Raw genomic sequence first — 17,066 nt, forward strand, 5'->3', positions numbered from 1 at the left:
TATACTTAATTGACAAATACGTGAGCAGAACAGACCATTGTTAACTCAAAGGAAAGTAAACGAATGGAGGGAAGATAAGGCAAACAATATCCCAGTTAAGTATTATTTAAATGTCAATGTTGTTATAGGTGTATAACAGCCGTTCTCTATAACAGCTGAAAATTTTTGGACCCAACGATGCTGTTATAGAGAGGTTTGACTGTATTTAAGCATCAGTTGATAACTTGAATTTTAATTCGATTAATTTAAAGGTGTAAAATATTCTATTGTTAATGTATGTAGATTGGACCTAAACAATACTTATTATTTTTTATCAAATTTTGATTTGGATAATTCTAAAATTAAATCAAATTTACATTAGTTCAAATTATTAAATTAATTTTACATGTTTAAAACGAAACAAAGTAGAAATTTGATTTTCTATTTAAACGAAGAACTACTATTTTTTAATTTTTGGTGAATATTCTCGGTTTAGCTCATTTTACTTGTCATGTTGTCTTTTGCATTTTTTTTAAGGAAACGTCAATTAGAATTATAATTTGACTAATTTACCTTATTTGTTATTTGATCTCCATTTAATATTATTTTTTCTTTTACGACATTAATCTTTTTTTCACATTTATTAGAGTAAGAATAAAAATGAAAAAGTAATTAAATTTTATCTTATTTTAAAATATAAATATTTTAAGTATATTTATTTTAGTAAACATAACAAATAAATGACCTGGCGGAATAGCAAATACAACAGTTAAATATCTAGATTGGGTCTCAGTCTCATATAAGAAAAGAAAGGAAATTGTATGGTTTGCCTACTTAACCTTTTGAACAAAAGCAATAATATGGGGTCCACGTTTTTTGCTGTACAATGATTTCATTTGCACCCACTAACGGGTTGATACGCATGTGGCAATGAATCTACCATTATTGACTTAATGGGATACTTTGGGAATTACATAAATATTGTTTGATTTTTTAATATGGGGTCCATTTTTTTTTTAATGTATTGCTTGTTTTTTTAATAGGGGTCCACCTTTTTTTTATGAGTTTGGAGGTGGTGGGGTCTACTTTTTTTTTTTTTTTTTTTTTTTGTACATGAGTTGGAGGACGGACGACGATCCTCCTCCAAACTCATGTTTCTATAATAGTAAAAATATAGTAGTAAAACAGGGAGAAGTTTCACAAATAGCCAATTACAATTGCTATTTTTTGAAAATAAACTACGTGTGCAAAAACTTGTTTAACCGATAAGCCGAACGGAAAAAAATGCTATTGGTTGTCGGGTTATTGAGTTAACAGCTTTAAAACGGTTTTGTATATTTATTTTTTTGGACTACCGGCTCGGTTTCCGATTTTGAGATTTTAGTTAATGGTTAAAATCAATAAGATTATATTAAAGTTACTTTTTTTTATCCCTAATTATATTAATGGCATTTTATTTTAAATAAAAATCATATTTCCTAAATTCTTACTTTCGTTCCTGGGCCCTATTTTGGCATGCGACACTCTAGTTCTCTCAAACTAGGGCTCTCGCCTCTCTACCTCTCTCGACCAGAAAGAAAACAAGTTTGTTTCAGTAATAACGTTTTTGAATTTGCTTCTACTTGTAATTTGTATAGACTTTATGCATGAAGGTAGTGTATAAATGAACAAATGAAAACACGAGAAACCAAAACATATTAGAGCATTTTTTTATCGGTTAACCGAAACCGAACCTTTAAGGACCCTAAACCGATTAACCAATAACGAATATCTTAATGGTTTGTTTATTAATTTCGTGTGTTTTCAAATCGGAAATGATAAACCGAACCAGTTATACACAATATCGGACAGAATCGACCGATAAGCACCCTTAAACTACAGTTCAAAAATAATACTACTACTTAGGAATTAAGTCAATTTTTTACAACTGCTATAAGTCAATTTTTATGCGCAAATAATATTTGGAGAAAACTATTTTCAATTTTAAGTAGAGATCCACTATTTCATCAAGTTTCATTTTTTTTAAACTCCAGATTGTCTGAAATTCATAAAAGTGACAACATATATTATAATCTTCAATAAATTGATGAAACTCTATGATGATTTGAATCTAAGACCAAGATGATAACTATAGTAGCACTTTCCTTCTTACTTTACTTTATTTAAAAAATCTGACGTTTGGCCTTGTGAAGTTAACAATTTCAGCTGAAAATGTTTAAAGTTGGTCTTGGCAAATCATACCAAACTTCAAACAGAAATGTTAGTGTTTGGCCTTCACAAGGCTACACTTCAGGCAAAATGTCTGAAGTCAGAGCGAATTTTGCAACTTAAGTTGCGAATGTTCATGCCCGAAGCAAATACACTTATCAATCTTTTTTATCATCAGATATAAAATAAATCCCAAAAACGAGTATTTGTGCACTTGCCCCTTGAAACCTATCTAAAAAGGGAGGAACTTTGTTAAAACTTCGATTTTGTGATTAATTAACATATCTTGATAATCATGTAGCTATAGAAGCATATTATTTACTGCTAGATGAAAAAAATATAGTTAATTATTTTTGGCATCGTTCATTTTACACACACCTTAAGAAAAATGTTAATTGGGAGGAGGAGAAATTTCACGCCTATTTATTTTTGAGATATAATACCTCTCATTGAGTATTTACGCTATTTATGTGTTATATCCCCATAATTGAGGTGTTTTGCGGTCTTCAAGAACAATTACTATTAAGCGTGAGACTAAAAGGAAATTGTCATAAATTTGAAAATGACAAATAATTAACTATTTTAGTAATCACGACAAATAATTTAAGACGAAAGAGTACCAATTAAAAAGACCAAAAATATTTTGAAGGGATTAAAATCTACTCATTTTTTAAATCCGAATTATTCAATGACTTTCTCTCTCCATTGCCAAAGAAGTTGACTCTCTATCAAATTAAAGACACAATAATCAATGAGCTTTTGGCCATGAATGCCCTTGAATTTGGGCCCTACAAAACATCTCAAAATGTGGCTTTATTTACCAAATTAGATAGTGGCAATTGAAGCAATATAGAACTAAGCAAGGGGCAAATTAATAAAAGAGGAATTCAAAATGTAAAAGTTGGATACCACGTGTAACTCCTTCAAGGTAGAAAATAAAGGGCTAGTAAATAACAAAAATAGCCCTGTGAGGTAGAGAGTAGTATTTTTTATATAGTTTTTAAATATCTTAATTTTAATTCAAAATATTAAATTGATATAATTTAATTTAGCTTTAAAGTTTAGTTAAATTAACTATTGGTGAAAGTGTCACATAAATTGAAATGACGACAGAGTAATTAATAAGATCTAATAAGTACTCCCATTAGAAATGAAAATGTGGCTCCACGGTTACCTAAATCTTACCAAAATATATAATGAAATATTTTAAAGGGTAATCTAGCACTCCCTCCGATTCATATGACATGGTTTTTTTAGCTCGGCCACACCCCTTAAAAATTTACTTACGCCTAGAGAGTAGGAGGCGTTTTCGCTAAATTATCGTTAATTAAATAGTACCAATTTAATATAATTCATTGATTATGTAAAATTTTATTTATCTAAATAAGGATAAATTTGAAAGAATAAAAAAATAGCTATTAATACTTGTTGATCATGTAAAACTATTTATTCTGAACTAAATATAAAAGTTAAAATACCATACAATATAAATCAGAGGAAGTTAGGGGCTAGCAAAGGTTCACCGAAAAATTGCAGGCCCATGTGAATAGACTGAAGAAAAGGAATTGAGGGTTAAAAGTGAGATAGGTAAGGAAAGGGCAATAGGAGCCGCGTGTAATCGTCAACCAACCAAAACTTTTGTATTTGGAGTGTGAGGACGACAAAATTTGCCTATTTCCTCTTATATATAATAGTAATATAGTAGTAAAACAGGGAGAAGTTTCACAAATAGCCAATTACAATTGCTATTTTTTAAAAATAAACTACGTGTGCAAAAACCTATTTAACTAAATGGAAAAAAAATGCTATTGGTTGTCGGGTTATTGAGTTAACAACTTTAAAACGGTTTTGTATATTTATTTTTTTGGACTACTAGCTCGGTTTCCCGATTTGAGATTTTAGTTAATGGTTAAACCAATAACTCAATAAGATGATATTAAAGTTACCTTTTTTTATCCCTAATTATATTAGTGGCATTTGATTTTAAATAAAAATCATATTTCCTAAATTCTTACTTTCGTTCTTGGACCCTATTTTGGCAGGCGACACTCTAGTTCTCTCAAACTAGGGCTCTCGCCTCTCTACCTCTCTCGACCAGAAAGAAAACGAGTTTATTTCAGCAATAACGTTTTTGAATTTGCTTCTACTTGTAATTCGTATAGACTTTATGCATAAAGACAGTGTATATATGAACAAACGAAAACAAGAGAAAACAAAACATATTAGAGCATTTTTTTTATCGGTTAACCGAAACCGAACCTTTAAGGACCCTAAACCGATAACGAATATCTTAATGGTTTGATTATCGGTTTAGTGTGTTTACAAATCGAAAATGATAAACCGAACCGATTATACACAAAATCGGACAAAATCGACCGATAAGCACCCTTAAACTACAGTTCAAAACTAATACTACTACTTAGGAATTAAGTCAATTTTTTACAACTGCTGTAAGTTAATTTTTACGCGCAAATAATATTTGGAGAAAGCTATTTCCAATTTTAAGCAGAGATCCGCTTTTTCATCAAGTTTCATTTTTTTTAAAAACTCCAGGACTATCTGAAATTCATAAAAGTGACAACAAATATTATAATCTTCAATAAATTGATGAAACTTTATGATGATTCGAATCTAAGACCAAGATGATAACCATAGTAGCACTTTCCTTCTTACTCTGCTTCATTAAAAAAGTCCGACGTTTGGCCTTGTGAAGTCAACAATTTCAGTTGAAAATGTTTAAAGTTGGTCTTGGCAAATCATACCAAACTTCAAGCAGAAATCTCAGTGTTTAGCCTTCACAAGGCTACACTTCAGGCAAAATGTCTGAAGTCAGAGAGAATTTTGCAACTTAAGTTGCGAATGTTCATGCCCGAAGCGAATACATTTATCACTTTTTTTTTATCATCAGATATAAACTAAATCCCAAAAACGAGTATTTGTGCACTTGCCACCTATCTAAAAAGGGTGGAACTTTTATTAAAACTTCAATTTTGTGATTAATTAAACATATCTTGATAATCATGTAGCTATAGAAGCATATTATTTACTGCTAGATGAAAAAGATATAGTTAATTATTTTTAGATATAAAAATATATTATCCGTTGAAATATATTAAAAAGAAAAGCGTGTCATAATTATTTTTGAGTTGTTTGTATCTAATTATGATATTTGGAGTTCATCGAAATGTTATTTTTTATTTATATAATTTGTTTCCTTTAAGTTTATAAAGATTTTTTTATTAGGTATATTGCATGGAAAACAAGATGATAGTTAAATATTTGTTAACTCAATATAGGGCGTAATGCATTCAAACAAATAAAATTACAATCATAATTTAATTTAATAATGCTCGCGCATAGCGCAAGTTCTATACTAGTAGTATATTAATAAGTAAACTGTGGCATCGCATATGAGATTAAAAAAGGGATACCTTAAAAAATATATAACTTTTAACAATATTTACACCAAGTAGTCCGGCATACAATATTATACAACATTATATATGAGAGGAAACATTAGGTAACCTAATGTAACAATCTTATATAAGAGTGTATAATAATACATATAAAAGATGTTTATACACAAATATAGGCTAAGCTGGGTAACAAACTCAAATTATATGCTGCATGGCGTAAATATTTTCTTCCAGTAGATATAGAGAGTGTCATTTTCCCTTCAAAATTACCAAAAAGGCGGCAAAAAAAAAAAGAAAAAGAAAAAAAAGGTTGAATGGTGTGAGAAAAAATGAACCAACCGTACGAAAGCGCTATATTTCCTTGCCTTTTGGTCCCCCAAATGTCTCCCCATTTCCATTTTGAATACAGACCAACCGGCACAGCATTCTCCTCATTTACATCTCATCTCCGATCGAAATGGATGGCGTCGAGAACGGCAGCGCTCAGCCGGAACGATCAGCGTTAATATTCCTGGGAACCGGTTGTTCCAGCGCAGTTCCCAATGCATTGTGCTTGATCCGACCCTCCGATCCTCCTTGTTCCGTCTGTTCCCAGTCGCTTACTGTACCGCCTCATCAAAACCCTAATTACAGGTCATTTTTCTCCATATTTCGCTTTTTTAACTTCACTGCATTGTATTTTTTTTTTTTTTTGGATTGTTGCGAAATTTTATGAACTGTGTGTATCTTTCTGTTTTAGAGGAATCTAGCAACTTGTTGAGCAATGTGATTGATAATTGTTACATTTTCAGTATCTACAAGTGTTTAATTGCAGCTTATCGAGTTACATTAGAGGCTTATGGTTTTTGAATTGTTGCCAACTTTAATTTGCTTTCCAGGCAGCGATCTGTGTGTATAGTCTGTATGTTCTGATTTAGGTGCACTTTAGTGGAATCTAGCAACTTGTTGAGCAATGCGTTTGATAATTGTTACATTTTCAGTATCCTGAGAACTGTATGATAAACCAAATTACTGTAAGGATAGTGGTGAGAGAAAGTAGACATTGATTCATATTGAGAACTGAGAAGATGCTCAGGAAGCAAGTGCATGTTCATGCTTTTGTAAATCTAATTATTACAATAGGAAGTCTTTTGTTGTTGGTCTTTTGAGGATTGTTTATTCTGAGTTCCGTGGGATCTCATATAAGAGTTCAGGTTGTTAGAGAGATACATTTATTTACTTATATTTCTTGGCATTACTTGTACTATTATTGGTATGTAGCGGTGAGGCTTGAACCAGGAATCCTCTATTTGATGTGGTACCTTTTTGAATTATGTGACTGTCTCGTACTACGATTCTTACTAGAACAGCTCGTTTTTTATCAGTACCATTACTATAAAGAATGAGATGAATTGGATAAATATACCAGTCTAAGCTATTAGAGAAAGGAAATTTTAATTCTTATACTAGGCCTGCAACATTTTAGACAAGTATCGGCTTAATAAGAACTTTTGGCAATATGGTTGATGATGAGTACACTTGTGCACTCTGAGAATTGTTTAATTGAGCTTAGAGTTATGAGGTTGTGGCTGGTAATAACAGTTGTGTAATGGCCTGCAGGTGTAATACATCTCTGCTTATTGATTATTGTAAAGACAATGGTGCACACAAGTACATAATAATTGATGTTGGGAAGACGTTTAGGGAGCAAGTACTTCGGTGGTTCACTCGTTATAGAATTCCTCAAGTTGATTCTGTGAGTTCATTTGAAGTTTAGTAACTTATCTTTTCCAGTAGCATTACTAGAATACTGAGGCTGTATAACACAGTAAATGAGAAAATTGTCAAATGTGCATTATAAAGTTAATTTGAGGAATAACTTGAACCATCTGGCTTGTATATACAACTTAGATTTACATGCTATCAGGTAATTGTGTGAAACAAATGCAGCTGTGCAGAATTAAAAGTTTATACATGTGGTGGTACTTTTATTGCCAATCTTAACTTACCTATACCTATGTTTGCTTTGAAAGCTATAACATTAAGGTGCTTCTAGGTATATGATTTTTGTTTGTTCTTTTTCCTTGATTGTTCTTTCTCTCTCCTTCTGCTACACATGTTTCTGTTACATGCCTTAGCATTGATTGCTTCTTTTAATCTGTCAATTGCATGGTTATAACTAAGAAGCGAGAATGCATATAAAGGATATGGGTAAAAGAAAAGGATAATATGTTTCATTTTAGGATATTTTAGAAACGGTAAGCCATTTTTTGTATGTAGAATATGTTTATCGTTGTATTACTTCTCACTCATCCTTCATTTCTTATATGTTAATATATTTCTAATATTTGCGTCTTGGTGGCATCACATTTTTCATAGCTTTGCTTCTTTTCATCTGTCTCCAGATCAGCATTTCATCTGTCTTCAATTATCGATAAAGATTCAGCATTGCCTTCAAACAAGGGAAATGTTGCTGCACATTTCAGTATTGTGTCTTGAATATTCGCCAATAACAAGCACAAGAATGCCCTGGCACTAATAAATTCTATATGACCTCACTTGAAAATTCAATCTTTAAATATCCTCTAGTTTCTTTAATGTCCAGAATAACCGTTAATGGGTCAAAGGTCTAGTTCATTACCCAAAATTTCTTATATTAATGTCCAAAAGCCAACTATACTAGAACCATAAGTTCACTATTGGTTACGTTTAGTCTCCCAATACAGAAAGTTCATATCCTAAGACAAGGAGATGCTCTGTGATTTTTTTTGGCACGTAACTGTAAACACAATTTCCCGATTTCTTCCCAGACTATTCTGGGCAGAGTTTCCCCTATTTGAATAATGCTTGCGTAGAAGAATATGCAGCTTATAATGAGTTTCCAAGATTCAAATTTCAAAGTATATCACTTTTACCTTGCTAAACGAAAAGGCAACAATCTTGATATGTAAGTTGATGAGAGTATAGATACTTCAGGACTTATCACAAACCAGTGTTTTGAGAGAAATTCACAGTATGCTGCTCTTTCACTTAGGAGTTGTAACTCATCTAATTTCTTAATAGTAAAGGAGCTTTAACATTTCCAAGTTAGGGGCGCAAATAAGCTGAGATAGCGATTGATTCATCTGATAGAACTTTTCAAACAAAACTTACTTTGTGATATGACAAGTATGGTGTTTCATCAGGCTAAATCAAACAATTCATGATGATTTGGGAAATCTGAATGGTGGTGTTTGGGGCCTTATGTATCTGTTATGAGCATTCTAGGTATTGAATTATGAGGCCTCAAGGATGTAATGTTATCTGGAGCTAAAAAACATAGGAAGATCTAGCTATTTCATTATCTTGGGACAGTGTACCAAATAAGTAGATTGAGTTTCCTCTACGAGCTTTGCATCTTTGGCGTATTGATAGGGATATTAGGGAACTAGGAAGACGATGATATATGCTAAATGCACATCCAGAGGGTTTAAATTGCAGAAAATGAAAAAAAGAGGCAGAAGCATCCCGACAGAATTGATAGACATCAAAACTTTCTGAATTTTGAAGAGGATTCTTAAGTGAGAATATGAGCTGTGCTGCATTCAAAGCAACTGCTGAATAAAATAAATCACCAAAACTATATGTCGACACACAACACTAATCTTATTCTCCAGAATTCTTCACCAAGATCAGGAGCTTCAAAGGATTCATCATAAATTTGGCTGGTAATTAGGAATATGTTTTTAGTCATGTTAGTATGTTTATTTTAGGTCCTATGCTTTTTGGAGTCTTTTAGTCTTGTCAGTGATTTTAATATAGTAGAAATTTAGAAACTTCTAGTACTTTATTTTATTTTGTATAATAATGGCTGGAGATGAGTTTAAATGGAGAAACATGGTAGTTTAGGATCCATATAGCCGACCCCTACTTGTTTGGGAATGGGGAATAGTTGTTGTTCATCATGAGTTTCAAAGATGTGAAAATTAGCCTTATTGCTGAAATTCTTGGGAAAGGAATAAAAATTGGAAAAATGCAGTTTAACATATAAAGTTCTGTAGGACGTTCATTAGTTCAATATTCTTCCTTCAACTTATGTTTGGAACAAAATTTATTAAGAGGTTGCATATGCAAGGACATCTTGAATTTGCTTTTCACATAGTCTTTCATGATCTGCACCAGCTCGACTCAACTTACCAAAAATGGAAACCTCGATAATAAAGGTCGAATGTCTTGGAACCACAACTCTAGGTATTGGAAAAAAAGAGAATACAATTATTCCCAGTTTGAGAGAACACAAAATTTTCTAGTTTTCTTTCACAAGAAACAAATCTAACATCTAATTGCCTTAGTTTGCCTCTCTATTTGAAGATAAAATGAAAGATGTTTTTTTATTTTACTTTTGTGACAAGAAGGTGCCACCACAACTTAAGGGCAAGTTCTACAAAGTGGTGGTTAGACCGACTATGTTGTATGGGGCGGAGTGTTGGCCTGTTAAGATCTCTCACGTTCAAAAGATGAAAGTTGCCGAGATGAGAATGTTGAGAATTGAGATGGATGTGTGGCCACACCAGGAGTGACAAGATTAGGAATGAGGATATTCGGGACAAGGTGGGAGTGGCCTCGGTGGAAGACAAGATGCGAGAAGCGAGATTGAGATGGTTTGGGCATGTGAAGAGGAGAGACACAGATGCCTCAGTGCGGAGGTGTGAGAGATTGGCCATGGATGGTTTCAAACGAGGTAGGGGTAGGCCAAAGAAGTATTGGGGAGAGGTAATTGGACACGACATGGCACAGTTATAGCTTCCCGAGGACCTGACCTTAGATAGGAGGGTTTGGAGGACCCAGATTAGGGTAGAAGGCTAGTAGATAGTCTCGTTATCCTTCCTTATTAGTAGTCGCATTATCGCAGTATAATTTCTTGTGCTCTGATTTCTGCTATTATCTGTTATTTCCTGTGCTTTGATTACCCTATTTTATCTGTGTCGCTTTCGTTATTTGCATTTCCATATCGCTTTGAATCTCTTAGCCTTATTTGACCTCTTTTTATGCTTTTTATTGAGCCGAGGGTCTTTCGGAAACAGCCGTCCTACCTTGGTAGGAGTAAGGTCTGCGTACACTCTACCCTCCCTAGACCTCACGTTGTGGGATTTCACTGGGTTGTTGTTTTTTTACTTTTGGGTATCAGCTACATAGCAGATGGACATCTGGTTCGACCATCTGCTTTGTCATTGATCAGAGAAGTGCTAAAAAAATTAGTCATTACTATATTTCTCTGATTTTTTGGATTAAATTTAACTGAATGATGGTGTTCTCCATTAAAGGAAGATATAAAAGTCCAGAGAACTGTGATGAGAGATAGGTATATGATTGAAGCAGCTCACTTATTTTATCTTCGATATTGTTTTGTGAGATAAAAAGGTCTTTCAATTTTTTTTTTCTATTCTATATAGAGCTGTCTATTTGGAACCACAGTTTATACTTAGCCATTGGTTGTGATATTATCAGATTATTTTGACTCATGAGCACGCTGACGCAACTCTCGGCTTGGATGATATCCGTGCAGTGCAACCATTTAGTCCGACAAATGACATTGATCCGACACCAGTGTACCTGACTCAATATTCAATGGATAGGTACTTTGTTGAAAATTTTGCTGCTTGTATATGTCTAGCGGTGATAACCAGAGTCTTTCTACTCCGTCATTAGTAGTCAATGTATAATTCTATAAATGTTATGGAGTTTAGTATTGCAATTCAACAAAGTTGCCTGGTGGCTTGAAGCTAATCCCCTCAAACCAGGTCCATCTCCACCATGACAACCAAAATAAAAAAAAAAAAAAAAAAAAAATGAGAGAAAGATGATGAAGGAGAAGATGGCTTTAAAGTCTGTGTCAATTCCTCTTCAATGCGGAAGATGCACTCAACATTTAGTTGAACATACTATCATGATTTAGACTTTGTGCTTTGATTATTAATTCCATGACTGCACATTATTTTTAATTATTTAGTGGTTTTACTGTTGAAGTCTGTGATACAAGTTTTCGTTGTACTTAAATGACGTTTTTTTTCTTCTCCAAAGCTACAGATAGAACTTTCCACTTGCTTGAAAGAATGTAAAAGTTCTAATTTGTTCGGTTGTCACTATTCCTTTCCGTTGTTACTTCTGCCATACAATTTCCTTTTGTCCTTGATTCATTAATAAAAAGTACCTACTATTCAGATTTTCACTAACAACAATTATAGCATCGGCAGTAAAGTAATGACATTGAAAATATGTGCGTTTGTAATAAACATAGCAAGCTCTTCTGTATCATGTTTGGAATTTTTATATAATCATGTTTCATTTATGCACCATGCACTTCTTGTGCGATTTTCTTGATTCACTTTCTGTTCTTTTTCTGAAACAGCATTGTTCAGAAATTCCCTTACTTAGTCCAGAAGAAACTTAAGGAAGGCCAAGAAATCAGACGTGTAGCACAACTTGATTGGCAGATTATTGAAAATGACTGTGAAAAGCCGTTTGTTGCATCAGGACTAGAATTTGTTCCGTTGCCAGTGAGTTTCACCATACCTCCTTTATTTTAATGCACTCTATATTTCCTTGTGTCTTGTCTTGTTTTAACTTGTAGAGTTTGGATGTAGGTAATGCATGGCGAAGATTACGTGTGCTTGGGGTTTCTTTTTGGTAAAAAGTTCAGAGTTGCATATATATCTGATGTTTCACGCTTTCTTCCAACTACTGTATCCTGTGAGTATTATCTCTATTCTGATATGTGGGGTTTGATCTTTGATCATTGTGGATCTTGCCCTTTCACCCAAGGAACTGAATCTTTCATCCAGTCATTGGTCTTGAGGACAGTTGAAGCCTCCTGTTCTAGTTCTTATTGGATGGAAATGTGTGTATTCTTGATAAATGAAGGTTGAGTCTTGTTAAGGAAGAATTTTCTTTTGCAGACATTTCAAAAGATAGTGGTCAACAACTAGATCTGCTCATTTTGGACACACTCTATAAGGTCAGTTTAGGTGTTGTTAAATTTCAATTATTTGATTATATCTTGCTGATGAATCCCATGAAAAGCCTGTTATTCATTCTAATGCACGTCTATGGCATTAAATTTAAAAGCAATAGTGACCACTTGCATAATCTATGTTGTATATGGCCACATGAACATGCTTTGGCTGTTAACTAGGACCTGATTCTATTTGAATTTTGTATTCCTTGAGAATATTGCGCCTATGTATTCTCATTGTTGGTTATTCTTCCAGATCTCACTTTAATAGCTAAGTTACTAAATGTACTCTTTATACCAACCCAGTGTTTGTCACCACGAGTGGATCCACCATTTGCCCCCCCTCCCCCACAAACAAAAAAGAAATGGAAAAGAAGAAAGAAAAAGAGACCAAGATTACGGGGAAGTCCATTTGCATATATGTTGTACTATAGTTTTTTTATTTTGGATAACAATGGTATTGGGGTTTATTTGCGCGAGCCTTGGCTAATCTACTTAGCACCCGCTACCTTCCACAAGTACAAGTACTAGATAACTCTGTCTACCAAAGTTAAAACAGATGGGAATAGACTTACCTGTCCTCTTTTGTGTCTTCTGGGATTTGAACCTCAGTATCCCATGGCCATGGTCCATTCCGGGTTCATTTGTGACTAAACCACATCCTTGGGAATAGACAGTAATAACTTGGAGACCCAGTTTTGGTTCCTAGCCACAACAATCAATGTTAGCCCATTGCTCCTTTGGTGAGTAGGTTTACTTGACACTTGTGCTTGACTTGTAAGCCGTAGTAATTTACCCGATGAATTAGTTAAGTTTATGCAATGGGCTCAAGTGTAATAATTTACCCGATGGATTAGTGTAGTAATTTACCCAATGCGCTCAAATGTGTTCGAGTTGACCCCACACAAAAAGAAAAATAGGGACAAAAAAAATACATTCTCTCTTTCTTTACTGTCTAAGTATAAGCTTATCTAATGTTAATTTCATACTTCGGATTTGTGCACTGCATATGTTAAACCATGATTAAACACACGGTTCAGGTATTTTCTTAAAAAATAATTTGGAAACCCTTTTAGTATATTTGATTTTTTTTTACTTTCTTTAAAAATTATATTAGTGCATGATTGTGTTTTGGAGCTTTAACATATAAGGACTCTATTCTTGTCAATTCTCACAGCTTGAGTCCTCTGCTTTTCTGCAGTCATTGAACTTTAACTTTGTTGATTAGTGTGTTCAAAAGACGCAGTATCCTTTTCCGTACAATCCACCATTATCAATAAATTTAGAAGCCTGGATTATACAATCATGCATTATCCATTAAATCATAAGCTGGACTCTCGCGGTGGAAAATTGGGCAAAATGGATTACCCATTGAGTTGCAGCCTAAACATAAATACCCCATCTATTCGGAATATAACAGAACTCCTACTAGCTATTTGTGATCTACCAGCCAAGCACTCTTCATACTATGAATAAATATTATGCACCAAGCTCATTGGTTAACAACATATGTTTACAAAATTTGAAATTGGAAACTAGAAAGGAGGAATTGTAGGATTTACATATGAGGTGCTATTCATGGTTAGAACAAATTAAGAAAATCTGAAGTGCTGCATGGGGCGGAATTTTCTTAACAGTAGTAGGCAAGGAATGTTCAGCCGATTTAAGAAAGGGATAATACATAAGTATCTCTTTCAACTTGGTCTGAAGATCCAACTACACCTGTAAACTTTGTAGGAGACCTATTACCTCTTGTCATTGTTTGAACTGCATCTCCTGCCATCCTGAGAGGCATATAACCATAAACGGATGAGAACATGGTGGTTTTTAAGTGTGCTGCCACGTGTCATTCACACACACACACCCCCCGCCCTCCCTCTTTTTTTACCCCTCACTTCACTTCCATCATTCCTAATATATTAAGGTCGTCCAGCCACCACCAACAAATGGAGAGAGCTTCTTATCAACAAAATGGTGTTTCCAGTAGTTCAAATTCCAGGAACAAGTTGGAGATATTTACGTATTATCCCTGTAAGAAAGCACATGCTTGTTTTTGCGCTGAGGCGCCCGACTATAAATGGTCACTGGATCCTTATAAATCGTAACTCTTAGCTCATTCAACAATTTTAAAATTGTTTTGCTCCTTTTATCCTTTTTTTTTTTTTTTTTTTTTTCTTTTTTGTATATTTTCCATCTAGGATTGATATATGCAAGATATTCCACTGTAAAGGGGGGATATCTTTTCATTTAGGCTAGTTAGGTCTTGTTCTTCCTTTTACTTGATTTATATTCTTATATAGTATGCTTTTTTGTCTTCAATATGTGCAGAACGGTTCCCACAATGTCCACCTTTGCCTTACTCAGGTGTGCTTACTTTAGAGGAACTCTCTATTTGACCTTTGTGTTGTTCATGCCCCATTTTAACATCTGAAAATGTTGACTTTTCCAGACTCTCGAGGCATTGAAAATGCTATGTCCAAAGAGAGCTCTGCTAATTGGAATGACTCATCAATTTGACCACCACAAAGATAATGAATTCCTCGCGGAATGGTCTAGAAGGTATACTGTCTTAATGGTTCTTCAAGGGGTGGAGGGGGTTGCAAATATTATGATTTAGCAGCTCGTCTGGAACTTTACATGATTATTTGCTTGCAGAGAAGGTATAGCAGTTCAACTTGCACGTGATGGATTACGGCTCCCTGTTAACCTATAAAGAGGTACAGGAATATCTCGGATACGTCTTCCATGAAAGAACTTTAAATTATCTACTTTCATCAGAGAATAGTAGGACTCATAATAGATGACCATAAACCAAGAAGCATGCAACTTCTCAATGATTGTGATATACATATTAGCTCTTCAGTGGTATTACGGATCTTAGTAACAATCAAAGCGATTGCAATGTTCTCATTCTATGCACTTCGAAACTAGTAGATCTTTGACATCATTTGAAAATGCTAATCATCAATAGTGTTTCTGTCTGGATGACCAAAAATGTTCAACCATGCTCTTTACTTTTATGACCACAGTGATCACTGATTAAACATCTATCACATGATTGAAAAGAACAAGCACAAGTTAATACTGTCTTTCATGGAATGTCAAGTTAGTGGGCCTTGACATAGAAGCTTCTTCCGCCATGTTATTACATACACTATTCTAGATGAAATTTGATTGGTCAAAGATTCCTTTCTTTGGTATGACATAAAATGTTTTCTTTGGAAAAAATCTTTTCTGAGTTTAGTGATCTAAAGTAGTGCCAATGTCGTTTTAGGATGAAAAATAGCTTTCTAGCTTTTCTATTCCTACAACATTCAACTTGCTACCTCCAACTATCTAGTGTTGTATCAGTTTTTGCAACTCGCATCTATTATCAATTGCTATTCACCATATGCTACCCGCCGTTCACAACATTCACAGTTACTACCTTCTTGTCCAATATTATTGATGAAATAGTATTCTTTTGTAATTGATATTTACATACAGAACATTTCATATTATACCGACTTACTCATAATCTCAATCAGATGATACTGCTCCATGGACAAAAAGAGAATGCCCTAAGACTGACTAAAGGCTCTGAGAGCATCCTTTTGATCTGTGATTTTATACATGGATATAGTGATGGATCACACCTGAGATTTTTTTTATCTGTACCAGTACTAGGGGATGATATTTGTACTAGTTATCTGTATTAACTAGCTGGGGCATGATGTAACATTGATATCCATGTTCACCATATTTTACTTGTGTATGTTCTTGTAATCTTGTCATTTTCTGGCATACACCGTGTATCAAGTTGAATACTAGTCATTTCTTAAGCTATATGAAAATGAATTTTTTTAATGGGAATTGCATCTCCTGAATCTGAGACTTTTGATTTTGAGAGTTGAAGTAACTAGAACAGAGACTTTCAAAACGCGCTAGCCTTGCGACGTTTGAAGTCATTAGTCTGCAAGGGCAGAGTTAAATTGGGTTTGGACCAGCCCGTTTTGACAGCTTTAGTTTTAGGAGCACATCCTCCATGCATTTAAAGGGCCACTTTGAGTATTAAAGGCTAGCAAATACGGCCATCGATCTATGTATCAGTGAGACACAGAGTTAATATATGCAACTTCAATTACTAAATATCATGCCGGAAAACAAAAAATTTATCCTGAATTAAAACATGCGTCTCGTTATAATAATGTGTATTACAAAAAGTGATTCGGATTATCAAGTATCAAACCTAAGAGTTGCAACATGTTCCTCGTTGGAGGGGAGGATTCTTAAGTTCAAGGGAAGTTGGCTATTTGCCATTGATTTAGCTGATTAATATTTTATTGTAGAGAAGTGGCTTAATTACTTGTTATGTCAAGATTCAACATTCAAACTCTAAATTAAGGTTTTGGGGAACTCGTTTTTGTTTTTATTTCCTTGGGAGGTGGGGTTGAGGTTGATGTAGATGTAGATTCAAGCAATTTAGAAAGTGAATTAACTAAAAAGAATCTAAG

At 33.9% G+C, this 17,066-nt stretch overlaps 1 protein-coding gene across 1 annotated transcript; it reads left to right on the forward strand.

Annotated features, from left to right (window-relative positions):
- The first annotated feature begins 5,962 nt into the window (after nucleotides 1-5,962).
- Nucleotides 5,963-16,425, forward strand: LOC132609151 (putative hydrolase C777.06c). Its single transcript, XM_060323015.1, has 10 exons — nucleotides 5,963-6,236; nucleotides 7,203-7,338; nucleotides 11,070-11,197; nucleotides 11,971-12,118; nucleotides 12,206-12,311; nucleotides 12,518-12,576; nucleotides 14,902-14,937; nucleotides 15,023-15,132; nucleotides 15,229-15,290; nucleotides 16,101-16,425. The coding sequence occupies exons 1-9, from the start codon at nucleotides 6,061-6,063 to the stop codon at nucleotides 15,284-15,286; spliced, it is 957 nt and encodes a 318-aa protein (XP_060178998.1). The 5' UTR covers nucleotides 5,963-6,060; the 3' UTR covers nucleotides 15,287-15,290; nucleotides 16,101-16,425.
- The last annotated feature ends 641 nt before the right edge of the window (nucleotides 16,426-17,066 follow it).

The sequence above is a fragment of the Lycium barbarum genome, chromosome 9, assembly GCF_019175385.1.
Source record: "Lycium barbarum isolate Lr01 chromosome 9, ASM1917538v2, whole genome shotgun sequence".
Taxonomy (NCBI): Eukaryota; Viridiplantae; Streptophyta; class Magnoliopsida; order Solanales; family Solanaceae; genus Lycium; species Lycium barbarum.

What these genes read in the sequence shown, in the direction of transcription:
- LOC132609151 (XM_060323015.1), top strand. Translation starts at nt 6,061, where the DNA reads ATGGATGGCGTCGAGAACGGCAGCGCTCAGCCGGAACGATCAGCGTTA. An exon ending in GAATTCCTCAAGTTGATTCT is followed by an intron (nt 7,339 to 11,069) that starts GTGAGTTCATTT and finishes TGATATTATCAG; the next exon opens with ATTATTTTGACTCATGAGCA. An exon ending in TTTTGGACACACTCTATAAG is followed by an intron (nt 12,577 to 14,901) that starts GTCAGTTTAGGT and finishes CAATATGTGCAG; the next exon opens with AACGGTTCCCACAATGTCCA.